Here is a 17,029-nt window from a genome sequence, read left to right as displayed (position 1 = left end):
CACGCGAAACCGATTCATGTCATGTTTTATGTATCCATCACTAATTACTGTAACTTCAGTCTGTCGTGACCATGTCCTGTTCTGTCCCCTTCTGTTTGAAGAAATCACTAGAGTTCATTACGGAAAAGTAGTTCAATAAAGCAGGTATTTTTGTTTAGCTTGTCTTATCGATTAGTTTTGGCTTAGTCTCACATAGCCAGACCTATCTCCACACTTCGCTTACGCTGTGCCAGCGCTGCAGAAAGGTCTGGCTGGACTCATTTCCATTCAGAGATAAGGGGGAAAAAATGCATTATTTTTTTTAACCAATTACAATCGTTTTGGACGGAGAAGTTGCTAGGTTGTTGTTGTGTCATGTAGTCTGGATTGAATCTGAGTGGGCTGTGAGAATCTCCTGTCACCACTGATTGGGCAGTAATAAACGAATCACAAGGCTTATCCCCAAAACCTACATCCAGTGAGTCAGACTAGGTTTGGCTAAACTAAGAATGCTTTCCCACAGCACTACTGTACAAGACTGCCTTTCTGCCTCCCTCAGAGACCAGGCCATCCATTTGGATTAAAAAGGGTCCAAGTTTATTTTTTGGACTCGCTGCTGCATTATTCCCCTTCGGAGATAATCAGATTGTTTCTCATGTGGATGCTGAATATGGAGTAATCAGACCACTATGACGTCTGAAGCAATCAGTAAACCCTGGCTATGGTGAAAACACAGAAGCAGTTTAATAACAATATCATATGAGTTTATAGTGAGTGGCTGCTCTGATCGAGAGCAGCAGATGTCATGATGTCTCAACTGGGTTACGCATTTGATCTTTCGAGGTTAGTTGTATTACTACAATTTTTGCACTGCAGGGGTGCTAGACAAGAATGTGCTAGACATGATTGATGTCACTGTCTATGAGTGTCATCATCTCCCAAAGACTCAAAGACTGACTGCTTCCCATCCTGTCATTTCCTATCCGGCTTGCCTTACAAAACATTGTTGCCCAATAGGTGTGGGTGGAGCTACAGTGCTCCATTAAAAGGCGGCCATCAAATTGTGTTCCCGCTGCGACGTTACCTTGGTTGTCGGTTGGGTGACATGGGGTGTCCAGGGGGTGACGGGAGACTGTGTGTCTGCTCAGCTTTCCTGTGCTTTAATGATTGACACTAGTCATTACTGTCCACGCTGGGATGCAGGGAATGGGCGTAATGGTAGGCTGAGTCGTTCAGGGTGGCTGAGGCCAGCTACTACAGGATGGATGAAAGACCCCAACTCTATCACTGTTTATCCTAACAGGCCAGGGAAGCTCTACTGGCATCACATCACTGTGGCTGATGCAGAACTACAGTACAGGCTCATTCTAGCTCAGTGTTTGTGCTTAAAAAGTCCCACAAGAATCTATTGTGTTCAGAGATTTGATATGCACTTTGGTGAAATGAAGGTTTTATGGAAAATTACAAAACACTGAAATGTGCTAACAGTTTCAGGGTCAGATCTCCCTCCCAACAGAGCATGTTACTTCACCATCACTACTAACGGTCTCAAACCAGAGAGGGCTTCTTCTATGTCGTTGGTGTCAGTGTCCATCCTGCCTAACCCCTTGGCTCCACTGCTTCCATCAGCGTCAACTGTCAGTGTCCGTCCAAAAATTAAGAAACGGACCTCGGCGATCCTCTAACGACAGACGCAGGCATCGAACGCAACGCAACGGCTGCAGTGTAGCTACTGGCATGGATTCGTCTTACAATGGATTCATTTCCTTAGCGTTGATGGTTGACGCGGACGCTAACGGACCCCTTAGAGCCAAGCCGTAACTCCCCCACACATTAGAACCATAACAGGTCCAGATCAGGAGATGGGTGGAGGTGAGGAAGGGGAAGGAAAGCAGAGGGTTTCCTGCAGAATGAGGCCTGTATCCCGGCTGTGTGGGCGTATCACTCCAGCGTGAGGATAACCCAGATGCCCCTGGTTGTTATTCCCACGCCCATCCACACACACACACACACACACATCAGCATGCACACACACTCGTGCGCGTGCACACACACATACACACACACACCGGTCTTACAGTAACTCACGTGGAAATGCTGTGCAGAGCGGTGTATAATTTTATCACTTGATCTGTGTTTGTGATATTGTGTTTGCACGCTCATGTGACTCGGTGCACACAGTACTGAACTGTGTGTGTTTGTGCGTGTTTTCATGTGTTTGATTTCCAGTAGGCACATTGCTACCGTATTTGTGCAGCACTCTAAACACTGTCTTTTACTAGCCTCATTTTGTCACATTTAGTTGCCTTGGCAACCACCTAGTCAATGTCATCTGCTTTGCTGTGCTGCAATAGAGAGAGAGAGAGAGAGATAGGGAGACAGACAGAGAGAGAGAGACAGGGAGAGAGAGACAGAGAGAGAGACAGGGAGAGAGAGACAGAGAGACAGATATAGGGAGAGAGACAGAGAGAGAGAGGGAGAGAGACAGAGAGGGAGGGAGAGAGACAGAGAGAGAGAGGGAGAGAGACAGAGAGAGAGAGGGAGAGAGACAGATAGAGAGGGAGAGAGAGAGGGAGAGAGAGAGACAGATAGAGAGGGAGAGAGACAGGGAGAGAGAGGGAGAGAGACAAAGAGAGAGAGAGACAGAGATAGAGGGATCGATTGTGATTGTTGTACTGCAGGTGCAGTATTCACAGTTAAGGTATAGACTGGCCTCCATCCTCTCCATTCTCCCTTAATGCACACTGTACAATAGAGCTACTGTATATGGACTAGCCTGTCATATTTCTGGTGGATGTTAGTGGTTCGTGACGCTCTAGTGTTGATTCATTGCACTGCCAAACCTGTCTGCTTAGTATCTCTGGGTGGGCCCATATCCTGCCTCTAATCGTCTGGGATGTTCTCTCACACCACGGATTGATAATGGAGCATAATGGTACATCAATCAGATGGGTTGATGAATCAATATGAACTGCTAAAAGCCTGCAATATGTTTCCGTGTGTGTGTGTGCGTGTGTGTGCGTGCGTGCGTGTGTGTATGTACATGTATGTATGTATGTAAGTGTACAGTATGTATGTAGCCTACAGTATGAATGTACTGTAAGTATGTATGGGCAGGATCCTCCCGATGAGCCTCGTAAACCCCATTATATTTTTTCCCCAACAGCGGTTGCCATGACAACTGTGCATTTTATTTTGAGCTCTTTTGATACAGCGGCAGAGATCCGAGTCTCTAAGCATGATGTAGGATGGGATTTATTTATGACCAGGGGTTTCCTGCAGCAGTATAGGGTAACTACACACTAATCCAGCCAAGCTAGTATTTAGTCTAGTATGTCTGGACTTCCTCTGGACTTATGTTTGGTTCTTTCTCTGGTAATACCTTCTGGTGCTCTCTAAGATCATTTTTAAAAGATATTATCCAACACGATCTCACGTCAACACGCATGTCGCTACAGTATGTAGAAATATGACAGTTGTAGCATTATGTCGCAGGGGAACAGGAGAAGATGGGAGGGGAGAGAGCAAGAGGGAAGAGGAGAAAAGAGAGAAGTCTCGGGTCTCTGCGGATGCTGGCGAAGCCTAAAGAAAGATTAGCCTGAACCTCTCAGCCTGGCTCAAAGGCTCTGTACGGTCCGACGCTGGCAGAGACGGAGCTGCCGCCCGTCTGTAGGAGATGGATCTGGCACGCAGGTGCCGGATCACACCAGCTCTCATGCCCCTGGATTCTATAGTGCGGGAATTAGGACTTGTCTCCCTCAGAGTAAGAGTCTGTAATTCAGAATTGAATATCCTCCATTTGGTAATAACTTGCGTTAACATCCAGAGACCCTCCTCGAAAAGCATAGTGTTTTAGTGTGCTGCGGTGGAATTAATGTATTCAATCACCTTTATAATGTGTTTAATCACCTTTATTAACACACACACACACACACACATACACACACTGAAAGGGATTTTCCTGGGGATCCTCATCGCTGTCCTTGAGACAGATGATCCTTCCCTGATGTTGCACATGTTCATATCACACACACACTCAATCAATCAAGCAACCTTTTGCTTATGTTTGTGTTCCGTGAACTTATTCAATGAGACTTGAAGCACTCAGCCTTTGACTTGGTGTGTATGCAGGTAACAGGCATTGACTACAGTAAATGGGGATTTGGGCTAAGAACTGAGTGACACTTTCATAAGGTCACTGAATCTGTTTGAATCAATATGGGCATTAATATCTCTCACACACTCTCTCCTCTCTCTCTCTCACTCTCTCTCCCTCTCTCTCCCTCTCTCTCCCTCTCTCTCTCTCTCTCTGACAGACCAGCAGTATTCACCTTGGTCCCCGTCTGTACACTTCGATGAAGACAGACGCCTCCCTCCACCCAGGAACATGAAGGGCTTATCGGGCGGCCGCTCCCAGCAGCACCAGATCCCTTCGCCCCACGGTCTGGACTATGACCACCCCCATGACCTCCACGGGCACCATGGGTCCGAGTCCCGCCATGCCTCCTACCTGCTCAGCCCCACCGAGAGCTGCCCCATGGACTACCACCACCGTTGCTCGCCGCGCAGCTCCATCCACTCCGACTGCATGATGATGTCCCCGGTCCTGATGCCACCGGCCGCCCCCGTCGACCACGTCTCCAGCAGCACCTTCCCCAGAATGCACTACAGCTCCCAGTACTACGACTCGGCCACGCGGGACGACTGCGCCGCCATCACCGCCTGCGCCACCTCCGCCGCCGCCGCCGCCTCCTCGCACCACGCCGCCGCCAAGAGCAACCGCCTCCCCGCCAACCTGCTGGACCAGTTCGAGAAGCAGATGCCGCTGCAGCGCGACGGCTTCCACACGCTGCAGTACCAGCGCGCCGGCGCCGAGCAGCGCAGCGAGAGCCCCGGGCGCATCCGCCACCTGGTCCACTCCGTCCAGAAGCTCTTCACCAAGTCCCACTCCCTGGAGGGCTCATCCAAGATGAACGGCGCCAAGGGGGAGGGCGGCGGCGGAGCGGGCGGAGGGGGCCACCACCACCCGGGCCACCACTCCTCCAAGCACGGCAGCAAGCGCAGCAAGAGCAAAGAGCGCAAGCAGCGCGCGGGCGGCTGGTGGAGCTCCGACGACAACCTGGACAGCGACAGCACCTACCGCGCACCCAGCGTCATGAGCCGCCATCACCACGGCGACCACGCCGCCCACTGCTACCCGGACCCCATGCACAGTCACTTTGGGGACCTGTCCCTTAAGACCTCCAAGAGCAACAACGACGTCAAGTGTTCGGCGTGCGAGAGCATAGCCATGGCGCCCGAGGGGAAGTTCATGAAGAGGAGTTCCTGGTCCACACTGACGGTGAGTCAGGCCAAGGAGGCGTACCGCAAGTCCTCGCTCAACCTGGAGAAACCCTTGCTGCACACAGACCTGAAGCCCTCGCTACGGGCATGTCACTACCTGCAGGTGAGTGCACTGGTCAAAGGCTATGGTGTGTGTGTGTGTGTGTGTGTGTGTGTGTGTGTGTGTGTGTGTGTGTGTGTGTGTGTGTGCGTGTGTGTGTGTGTGTGTATGTGTGTGGTGGGGGGGGCATGTGTGTTAGCCACTGTTTCCTGAGCAGACACGAAAGCTTATCGTACACTTTTGTTGCAATTCCAAGACGGGCCCATTCTCTTAAGTCTCCAAAAGGACTGACATGCTTAGCGAAAGCGAGCTGGCCAATCACAGGAAAGCTTAAGTATCATATGATAAAAAATATATACCATAGTTGCTATTAATCGTATTGGACAGCCTGAGCAGCCATACTGATTGACATATGGATGAAGAGCTGGTCAGTAAAACCTCTGTGATTGAACGTTTCCTTTTGTGATTCTCAGAGGAACAATCTCCCGGCGCTCTGTGTGGGGAAGCCAATCTACTTTATCTGGGATCCCTATTGTGGACTGCCTCGGGGAGCTATCGCCTATTAAGATGGAGCGATCGATGGAGTGAATCAATGTCAGGGTGGAGAACACTGTAAATAATAGGGGAGCTGCCTGTAGAACAGCACACTGGCTTTGTTGATGTTGGGGAAGAAATCCATTCTGTTTTCCTTTTTGTGTCTTAGTTTTTTCGTTTTATTTTATTTTATTCACGGTAAAGTACCCCGGCACCTGTGTTTGTGGAGAGCTAGAGCTGCAGGAGGACGCTCCCGCTGAGCTGTAGTGACGAACGGGGGTCCCTACCCGGTTTCTGGGTCTCTCTGGCTTTACTACCGTGCCCTAGTGACACATTTGGAGCAGCAGTGGAGACGGTGTACTACTACAGCAGGCATACTCCAGAGCACGCACACGAACACACGCGCACGAGCACACACACACCGACCTGGAGACACGACGCCCGATTGCAAAGCGCAGCAGTACCTTGATGTACGATCGCCTGCAGCTGTGCGCAGTAAACCTGAATGGATATTGTGATACAGTAGATGTTGATTCACAGTACAGTCCCAGGAAAACACTTGCCACAGAACCATATACGTTATGCTATTATAATCCAGCAGATTCAGCACTAAAACAAAACCTGTATGGCCAGATGATATGGGCTTGGTGACCAGGCTGGTATGATGACAAGCCTCATACCTGAGGGGCTGTAGTGATTGAGCGATGTGGTGCACTAAATCAAATGTTGCGAGTCTCATCTGTCAGCCGCCGTCACCTGGGTCTTCCAAGGGAAGTCATTATACTAATGAGATCCGATTAGCTCCTGGGGCACCTGGTGCAGAGAGGCGGGTGGCTGGCTGGAGGTGCTGGAGGGGGCGCCAGAAGGCGTGAAGGCCAGAGGACCACACTTGATTACTTTATTGTCCGCTCTCGTCACCTGCTCCCCTTCGAAAACATGTTGTACACATCCCTAGCTGGAGCTTGGTTCTGCTTCATCGGTGTTTCGAGCTATTAATGAGCGTTTTGGACAATTCGTTTTGTTGTTGACCCAGCAGTAGGGTTTGCATCAGTAATCGGCTGCACACATTAAGGTGGAGACATTTTTTTATTTGACTATCAAAACCACCGGTATGATTTAGACAGGGTGGTCTGGAATCTCTCTCAGCCTTCCTCCTCTAACCGGAGGCTCTCATGGCTGTCCTCTGGCATTTGAAGTTAGATTTAGATGGAATATCCATGTCAACCCAATCTGAAGGTCAAGCTGGTGTCCCCCGGTGATTTGCAGCAGTCCTCGTAACAAGCGATGTCCCCTGGGTCCCAAACACCCCTGGACCCTCTGTGCTTGGAGAGCGTGGCAAACCAATCCCTGCTCCCTGTACAGTATGTGTGTGTGTTTGTGTGTGTGTGTGTGTAATGTATGTGTGTGTGTTTGCACGCGACACGCAGTGTTATGGAGATGGATTAGGGTAATGGTCTGCATCCTGGTCCAGGGGGCGTCTTCAACATCTGGCTGACTCCCGTGCTCCTAGTAATGGTAATGAATACGCTGTCAGAACTCCGGCCCAGGCCTTACATATATATTTCCCCACTGCGCTCTCTCGTCTGAGCTACCTCATCGCCACACTCAATAAAGTTTGATAGAATGGGCTCTTCTCTCCGGAGGTCATCTCATATCTCCAGCAGAGTTCAGGTGCAGGAGGCAGGACTTGGATGCTCTCTGCTTACAGACCCCTGGAGTCATTCACCTGCTCGGTTTACTGTACAGCTACAGTATAGTTTGAGTTTGACAACACTGACACCACTGTGTTTAACAAGATAACCAGTTATTTGGGCACTGAGGAATCAGACAGATCCTTGAACAAACATAATCTTAAGTTATTAAAGGTATAGTACCTGTGTTTTTTTTTTGTTTTTTTTTTTGGGGGGGGGGGATGTTTCCATAGCGTAGTGTAATTACTAGTATGAGTGAGGGAACCATGGAGAGGGAGCTTGGCCGGAGAATCGGAGCAGCTGGTGCGGTTCTGCAGTCGCTTTACCACACTGTTGTGACGAAAAGAGAGCTGAGCCAAAAGGCAAAGCTCTCGATCTACCGGTCTATCTTCGTCCCCACCCTCACCTACAGTGTGGTCATGAAGGATGGGTCATGACCGAAAGAACGAGATCACGGATACAAGCGGTCGAAATGATCGGGTGAGAAGTTCAGTCATCCGGGAGAGACTCGGAGTAGAGCCGCTGCTCCTTTGCGTCGAAAGGAGCCATTTGAGGTGGTTCGGACATCTAGTGAGGATGCCTTCTGGGCACCTCCCTAGGGAGGTGTTCCAGGCGTGTCCAGCTGGGAGGAGGCCGCGGGGTAGACCCAGGACTAGGTGGCGGGATTACATCTCCGCACTGGCCTGGGAGCGGCTAAAGATTCCCCAGGCAGAGCTGGTTGATGCTGCCAGGGAAAGGGATGTCTGGAGCCCCCTGCTGGAACTGCTGCCTCCGCGACCCGACCCCGGATAAGCGGATGAAGATGGATGGATGGATGGATGGATGGATACTAGTATAAAAAGTAACCCTGAAAAAGTCAGTGAAAGCTCAACTGTGTTGCTCACCTACTGTAGCGTACTGTAGTTGTGGTCCAACTCAGCCTCCTCGTATCTCTTTATCTTGTATCACAGAGGATCATTACTCTATCCCAAGGTAGCAATAGTATTTTCAGAATATAGCAGAAACCTAATGATGCTAAACATTGGCCCGCCTGGTTGACCACAGTGGCGCAGTGGAGCTACTTCTTTCAGATATAACATCAAACCAGGAGCGCAGATAAGGGCATGCTAATGACCTACATGTAGCACTGAGCTTCCTTGAGCGATGCCTGCCTTGTTAACCAGTACCCCAGCTGATCAACGACAACGCATTAGAAGGAAAAATAATTCACTTTATTTATTGCTGTCTTTTAACCTGATTAATTTAGTTTCCACACAATTGCTGCATTTTTATTCCGACTCTTGTGGGAGAGGAGAAAGGCACAAACAGCAGATTAGTGAGCGTGATCGTTTTGGTGATAGGGCTCTGAAGCAAGACATACTGTAAGCAGGCCAGCTAATTATCATGTGGACTTTGCGGGTCGGGCATTGATAGGGAGAATTAATGATTTTAGGAGCTTGCCCTTGTTGCTCTGTTGTGAAGCAGTTCGACCGCCACACAAACATGGCGTCTCTGGGAACCACAGCAAGTCATTTCGTCATCATTTAACTCAGCCTGGCTTTGTCTTGTCCATGTTCAGCTTTTAGCTAATTACAGCCCTGAGGTTGACCTACTGTAAGCAGGTTCAATGTCCCATTGTCACTCTGCTTGTCACTCTCTCAGATGGGGCTTGAGTCAGAGTTAGGGGTCCAAACACGAAAGTGCAAGGCACCCTATTGTTATTGGTAGTTTTTTCATCATTCATCTGTCATGGAAGTCTATGGCAGCACCTGTAACCGACTGGTCGCTTTTTACAAAACTTTGTTCAGAGGATCATGCAAAGAGGCCATGGAACAAATCTGACATCGATTGGCCAAAGGGGGGGTTTTGGCAACGATTGAAATTGCAAATTTTGAACAGGCATATCTCATGCCCCTTTTGACCTAGAATGAAGCTTTGCACAAATATGCCACTCCTCACTAGGGAATACATTTGCCAGTGATTTCTGCCATTTCTAATTTAAAATCTTTAAGAATAAAAATATTCTTATTAAAGCAGAATGCAATGGAAAAACTATTAGAAAACATGTATAATAAATGGAATATAAGAAAATTGGGAGAACATTGAGAAATGGATATGGAGAATTTGTAATCGTAAATTTGTGTTCTCACCAAAGACTTGCCTTTTTCAAAGCCTTGAGAACACAAGATACCCAATGGGATGGCAAATTATTTTTTCATCACTTGTTTATAAGAAATTAATTTTGCAAAACTGGAAAAATCGCCATCCTTTGAAAATTGGAAAAGGTGAATTAAATATTATTTGAATATTGAGAGGTCAATTTCGGAGGACAGCAATAAAGAGAAACAGTTTGATAATGTATGGACTATAATTCAGGAAGCCTTATAGGGAGTGGAGCTGTGAAATCATCTAGCTATCAAGGAAAGTCATTGTAGTGTGTGATGATGTGATGACCCATGTGTGTGCTGTGTGCGTGTGAGAAGGGGACCCACGTGTGTGGTGTGTGCATGTGGGAGAAAGTGTGCGGGGGTGTGCGTGAGTACGTTGGATGAAGATTGGTTTGATGGGTGTGATGTGTGTGTGTGTGTGTGTGTGTGTGTGTGTGTGTGTGTGTGTGTGTGTGTGTGTGTGTGTGTGCGTGCGTGCGTGCGTGCTTGTGTGTAGGAGGAGATTGTTAAAGTATTTCAAGTCATCACCCATGTGTTCACTCCAAAAATAGTTTTTCTGTTTTCCTACTTGATTGATGTTCCTGAAGTTCTCTGAGTTTATTGTTTTACAACGTTTGTGGATACCAGAAGTTAACTCCATTCCCACAGAAGTAATCTTGTTTGTCCAGACCAGTTGGTCTGTAACGTCTCTCACATCCCCTGTACCCCCCTTTAAAAGGGTTCTCCCTTCTCAGAATCTTTGCTCTGACTATGGAATCACTTCCTGTGTGAGAGACCGCTTGCAAACGTATTTCAGAATAAATCTATTGTCTTTGTTTTAAACCAGCTTGAATCGACCACTCGCGTGCTCTTATTTTTAAAAAACAAGTATAAAAATACTTTCATAAGATCCATCTCCTCCTAGGAACTTTCGCCAGTCTGCATAGAGTGCGGTAGACACAGCCTAGGGACCAATATTAAATTCAATTTCGGCAAAAGTTTTAAAAGTTAAAAGACAGAGCCAATACGCGCCAATGAAAATTGCGGAGGGCATGGCTTTTCACGTGAAGCTGTATAATTTCTGAATGATTGGACAGATCACCACGATACTAGGTATATCACCACAAATAAAGGGAAGCTAACCCTCCATCATTGACCTGATCAAACCAAATGTGGACGCTAGAGAGCTCATTTCTGGTTTAGACCTACCCGCCATGCCAATTCTTCTGAAACCCCAGATACCAGAGGCCACGCTATAACAAGCCAAAATACTTAAAAGTGGCTCAAAGCAATCAATTGCTGTGGCGCCATCCATGTCCAAATGGGGTTCATATTTCTTATGAGTAGGTCATGGCATGCTCTACAACTTACTAACTGAATATGAAATCACCAGATTCAGTTTTGATGTTGATATAAGCATTTTTTTACAAAGCCATCCCCATTGCGCTTTCATCGTATTTTCATTGACATTTTCAACGATCTCATAGTTCAAGCGTGGGTACGGCGTGTTGCCTTTGATGCGTTCGTTACGCTGGTCCCCTGTTATTGCTGCTTGCAGCGACATTATTTTATTGTGTTTGTATTGCATCAAGCTCAGGCTCTATTGATTGATTGACCAGATTGACAGAGTGAATTATCCATCAGCTGCTAACAAACTCTTTATACGAACTCTACCACACTTTCTACTCTCCTCAGCTCTGCCACACCAGGCATTCATCTACAGTCCTACTACTGCATGTACTACTGATACTACTACTGCTGCTACTACTACTACTACTACTACTACTAGTACTACTGTAACCGTACAGGTTATGCTAAAGACCCTTGAGTACACAGCAAGAGGAGGCGATATATATTTCTCACAATAATTTATTGGCAATTCCTTTAAGGACACATTTCCACCCATAGGGATGAACACAATATCACAACAATATAAAACCAGCTTATAAAACAGGGTGGTCAGGCGGCACTAATCCTGGGCACTATGCTTTCGTGAGACAATACGGTTGGGACCAATTGGGCTCCCCCTAATGGAGAGTTCGAGTAATGCTACTATTTACTACACTGCACACGGTAAACCACAGCCACCCGTATCACTGCAAAAGGTATCACTACCATACACGGCAACACCACTACAAATCCACTGCGTAGAAGACGGCCAACGAAAAGGGGCCGAGCACTCAAGATGGGGTATGGGGTACACTGTACCCAATAAGGCATGCGACACTACACACTACACAACGATATACTGGTCTTACAACTATAATAGTACCTAGAAGCGGGCAGCCGAGACTAGGCTTCCAACCAGAACCCTGCTAAAAACACTATCACCCATAAAAAGAACTACAACCTATTTGTAGAGGATAGTTCGTGTGGCGCCACCCATCCAAAACCCAACCCACGGCCTCGTCCAATCGGGGGAGGGATGAGAGGGAATTCCCGTTTTCGATGACGTCACTCGATCTTGCGCCTCTCAATGGGAGTCCCGGGAGCGAGGCATTCACGTTAGGCGTCCGTGGGTAGGCGTGGGTCGTTCCCACCGTCCTCGCTCGTAGCTCCGCGATGGTAGGCTGGTCCGTTGCGCTGTGGGCAAGAGGAGGGGAAAGGCAGAATCAGCCGCCGGACACACTACAGTCCAAAACACTGGCGTTGCTCAATTCGCACACGAGCAGTGGTAAGCAAGACTTCCCTTTGCTGTGGTGAATTGAGGGCGTTGTATGCTGAATCTCTCGCCGATCACCCCGCTGCACGGTCGGCTGGCCCAGTCCGGTGCGCGCTGTGGTCCAGGAGGGAAAAGGGCAGACTCAGTCGTAGCCAAAGTTAACACATCCGATATAGACAGATACGTGTGCTATCACGCCAGCAATGGGGTTGATCACTTTCCTTTACTGCGTGAAATGCGTGCGTTGTATCTCAATCTCCGGTGCGGTTCGGTGTAGGATGGTAGACCCGTCCCCGTCATTCGAGTCCTCGGGTACGTGGAAGAAACGTCAGCTGGCGGTAGAACGGAAGCACCGGCATTTGTACTCTCCCAATCATGGGGGTGATTGAGAACACCTGTGGAGAAGCAGGTAGACGTGCACACACTCATTCACACAACTCCACTCTGACACACCCACTCATTCATACCAGTCATTCTACCCCGCTTCATTCGCCCCCCCTTTAACCGTGCTCGTCCCGAGCACGACTATAGTCAGTGTGTCTCAACCCTTAAGGTATAAACCGTGGTGGGGGTTTGCCACGATTGGGGCGGAGTGAATACCGCTGCGAATCGCCTTGGTCTGCCCCTAGTTGGTGCTCTGGAGCCTCCTGAGGCTGGGCAGTTGGGGCAGTCGGAGCTGATGCCATTGCTGGAGGGAAGGGTGGTCCTTGGATTGGCCTCGGTTGTCCAGATGTACGGCCGTGTTGAGGCGGAGCAGGTGGCTGCGGCTGGACCATCCACCTGCATGGCCAAATGGGCTGCGGTTGTCCATGTTGAGCACGTTCCGGATTACTCGCTGGAAGGTTCATACCCTGGTCGCCCCTCGTCGGCGCATCTCCTGGGCACGGCCTTAAGTTGTTGCGGTGGATGGTTCGGATGGGGCCGTCCTTCCCTTCTGGCCGTAGGGAGAAGACTGGGCGATCCGGTAGTTGGGAGACCACCACAAAAGGTGTTGGGAGCCACCGGGGGGCCAACTTCCCTTGGGCTTGGCGGCGGAAGTTCCTCATCAACACCCTCTCTCCTGGTAGCAGTGGCAAGCTCCGTGCGTTCCGGTTGTAGTTCTCCTCGTTCCAGTTATTACGCCGCTCGACGTTGTTGCGAACCGTGGCATAGGCTTGCAGGAGGGCTTGATGATGTCCTTTGACCCACCCGTCCAGGTCGTCTCTCTGTTGGGGCGGCGCGACTTCATGGAGCATGTCCACTGGAAGTCTGGCGTGACGGCCGAAGAAGACGTAGTGGGGCGTCATGCCTGTGCTTGCATGGGTGGTATTGTTGAAGGCTTGCAAGAGTGCAGGTAGCTGGGCTGGCCACTGGGCTTGGTGCTTGGCTTCGATTGTGCTCAGTAGCGAGAGAAGTGTGCGGTTGAGCCTTTCGCAGGCCCCGTTGCCCTGCGGATGGTAGGGGGTCGTTCGTACCTTCTGGCAGCCATACATCGCACAGAGTTGCTGCATCAGAGCCGACTCAAATGCTCCCCCCCGGTCCGTGAGAATGCGTTCGGGACAGCCGAAGGGGAGGATGAGCGCAGTCCAGAGGGCTTTCACCGTAGTAGGAGCCGTCTGGTCCTTCGTGGGGACTGCCAGCGCGTAGCGAGAGAACAGATCTGTGATGACCAGAATATATTGGTAAGTGTCGGCAGGCCTTCCTAGGGTCAGGTAATCTATAGCTACAGTCTCGAAGGGATAGCTAGATGGAATGGAGCACAGAGGTGCCTTTGGCTGCGCACCCGCTTTTCCTACCACACAAGTGATGCACTCCGCCGACCAAGCCCGGGCATTTCTGCTCATACCTGTCCAGTAGAATCTCCTCCTTAGTAATGACATCATTCGGTCACCGTTTGGATGGCCTGCCGCCTTGTGGTAATCCTCCCACAGGGCACGAGCTTGGGATTCCGGGACAACGATCTGTTTCACTGGAGCGCCCGTGTCTGGCTCAGTCACGTGTCTCACCAGGATCCCCTCACAAAGCTCCAGGTGGGCCCATTCGCGGAGTAGTCAGCGGAGCTGGGGGGACAAAGTAGAACGATCAATAGGTGTGGGGGGCTCACCTTCGGTTATCCCGGCATGGAGAAGCCGGAAGTCGGGGTCCCCCATCTGTCGCTCCCTCCATAGCTCCAGCTCAGAGGATCGGCCCATGGTGGCCTGTACAACGGCGCCCGTCGTCTCCCCTGGTAGTCGTGACAAGATGTCAGCATTTTGATTCTTCGTCCCAGGTCGGTACCGGATCTCATACGAGTAGTTGGCCAGTTGGGCTGCCCATCGCTGTTCAGTTGCTCCCAGCCTCGCGGTTTCGAGATGGACCAATGGGTTGTTGTCGGTGAATATGGTGACCTGCGCACCCCACAGATAATCCTTGAACTTTTCAGTGACTGCCCACTTCAGCGCCAACAACTCTAACTTGAAGGAGCTGTAGTTTTGGTCATTGCGTTCGGCGGGGTGGAGACTACGACTTGCGTATGCAATGACCCTCTCTGTCCCATCTTGGACCTGGGACAGGACAGCCCCGAGACCATCCAGGCTAGCGTCTGTGTACAGCCGGAATGGGAGATGGAAGTCTGCGAAAGCCAGGATGGGGGCGCTGAGGAGGGCCTGCTTCAACTTGTCGAAGGCCACCTGACAATCGTTCGTCCAGTGGATGGAGGCTGACGGCCTATTGGCTTGGCCTTGGAGGAGCTGGTGGAGTGGGGCTGCTATCTTGGAAAATCCCTGGATGAATCGTCGGTAGTAGCCCGCAAAACCAAGAAAGGATCGCACCTGCTTGACTGTGGTAGGTGGTGCCCAGTCGCGGACAACAGCGGCCTTGTCGGGATCCGTTGCCACCCCCTGGCTACTGACTATATGTCCAAGGTAAGCCACCTTCTTCTGGAACAAGTGGCACTTGCGTGGCTGAAGCTTTAAGCCGTGGTCGTCGAGACGAGCGAATACTTGTTCCAAGTGTTGCAGGTGTGCAGCGAAGCTGGGGGAGTAGACGATCACATCATCAAGGTAGATGAGAAGATGGTCGTAGACCTGGGCCCCCAAGCAGCGCTGCATGAGCCTCTGAAAAGTGGCCGGGGCGTTGCAGAGGCCGAATGGCATCCTGTCAAATTGGTAGAGGCCGAAGGGCGTTGTGAAGGCGGTCTTCTCCTGATCTTCTGTCGCCACCTCCACCTGCCAATATCCGCTAGCCAAATCGAGGGTTGAATACCATTCCGACTTGGACAGGCTTGTGAGTGACTCTTCGATTCGTGGCAGTGGGAAGGAGTCTTTGTGGGTCACTGCGTTTAGTTTGCGGTAATCCACGCAGAATCTCCAAGACCCATCCTTCTTCCGGGCGAGGACCACTGGGGCAGCCCACGGACTCGAGCTCTCCCTCACGACCCCACTGTCCAGCATACCCTGCAGCAGTGATCGAAGTTCTGGGTAGAGACTTGGGGGAACAGGGCGGTAGCGTTCCCGTATCGGGGGAGCTGTGCCAGTCGGGATCTGGTGAGTGATGATCGCTGTCCTCCCAAAATCTTCATCGTGTGTGGCAAATACGTGCGACCACTTCCGTAGCAGGACTTCCAGCTGGGCTTGCTGATCCCCATCCAGGCCGTCGCCCTTTAGAGCCAGGGCTGGGTGGTCCTCACTCGGAGTCTGTGCAGTGTGCTGGACGTCCACCTCAATCGCCTGGGGGCCAGCGCTGCGCAACGTCAGGGTCGTCCTCCCCCTGATCTCGTGCGGGTCGATTTGGGTAACGGTGGCTAGGGGGCACCGTTGGGGCAGTTCAAGGGGGAAAGGGTTCGGGTTGCAGATGCGTAGGGGGACTCTCCCCCCTCGGGTCCAGGCCAGTGACCTAGCCACCCGCCATTCACGACCGTAGCCGTCCAGATCCTCCAGTAGAACCGGGCAATCCGCCAGGCCAGCAGCTTGTGGTACCTGGGCCCAGATAATTGTCTCCGTTGAGGGAGGCAGCATCACTGGGGGCTGTCGCTGTAGTCTGGCCACCCCCTGTAGTTCCACTCGAGTGGTTGAGGCCTCTGCCCTCTGGCAGGCCGCAAAGGCCACGTCCCACAACTTCTCTGCAGAGGGGGAGAAGATTGATTTAAAGGCTGCAACGGCGGTTGGAGGTGTGGTGAGTTGTGCCGTGCTCAGGCGTTCCTGCAGCTCGTCTACCACAGACTTACTCAGGAGGGCCATCTGTTCTTTAAGCTCTTGGCGCAGCTCTCTGCGCAGCTCTGTCCGCAAGTCTTCCTTGATCTGCTGCCACTCAGGAGTTGTTGGTGGGGCTCTCCTAGATGCAGGGGCAAAAACGGGGCAGGCTTGAGCTTCTTCAGATCCTCCTAACTCTCGTTCTAATGCTCTTGCCTCCCGACAAGCCTCTGTGAAGGTGGTCGTCGAGTTCCTCCTGAGCTGCCGCTGTAGCTCTTGCTTCATGGGTACGGGTCTCAGACCCATGACGAATTGAGTCCGTAGTAGCTCGTCGTCCGACCCCTGGTGTGGGTCTTGCGCTCTCCAACTGTGGTGCAGTTCCCGCAGCCGGAGGGTGAATGCCTTCACTTCCTCTCCAGGTTCTTGTTTGCAGTTAAAGAACTTTACTCGCAGCTGTGCTACCGACTTCTGTCCCCCATATAGCTTATCTAGCTCCTCTAAGATTT

General features: G+C 50.7%; 1 protein-coding gene across 1 annotated transcript in view; it reads left to right on the top strand.

Annotated features, from left to right (window-relative positions):
- Window positions 1–4,366: 4,366 nt before the first annotated feature.
- Window positions 4,367–17,029, top strand: part of dlgap2b (discs, large homolog-associated protein 2b) — a gene marked incomplete at both ends in the record, with an annotated part of 30,606 nt that continues 17,943 nt past the window's right edge. The window contains one exon of the mRNA XM_084439224.1: window positions 4,367–5,425. Within this exon, the coding sequence (XP_084295350.1) occupies window positions 4,367–5,425 (1,059 nt within the window). The remainder of the gene's footprint in view (window positions 5,426–17,029) is intronic.

The sequence above is a fragment of the Borostomias antarcticus genome (assembly GCF_949987555.1).
Source record: "Borostomias antarcticus genome assembly, chromosome: 6".
Taxonomy (NCBI): domain Eukaryota; kingdom Metazoa; phylum Chordata; class Actinopteri; order Stomiiformes; family Stomiidae; genus Borostomias; species Borostomias antarcticus.
Note: the sequence above shows the minus strand (reverse complement) of the source record. Positions and strands in the feature narration are given on the sequence as shown.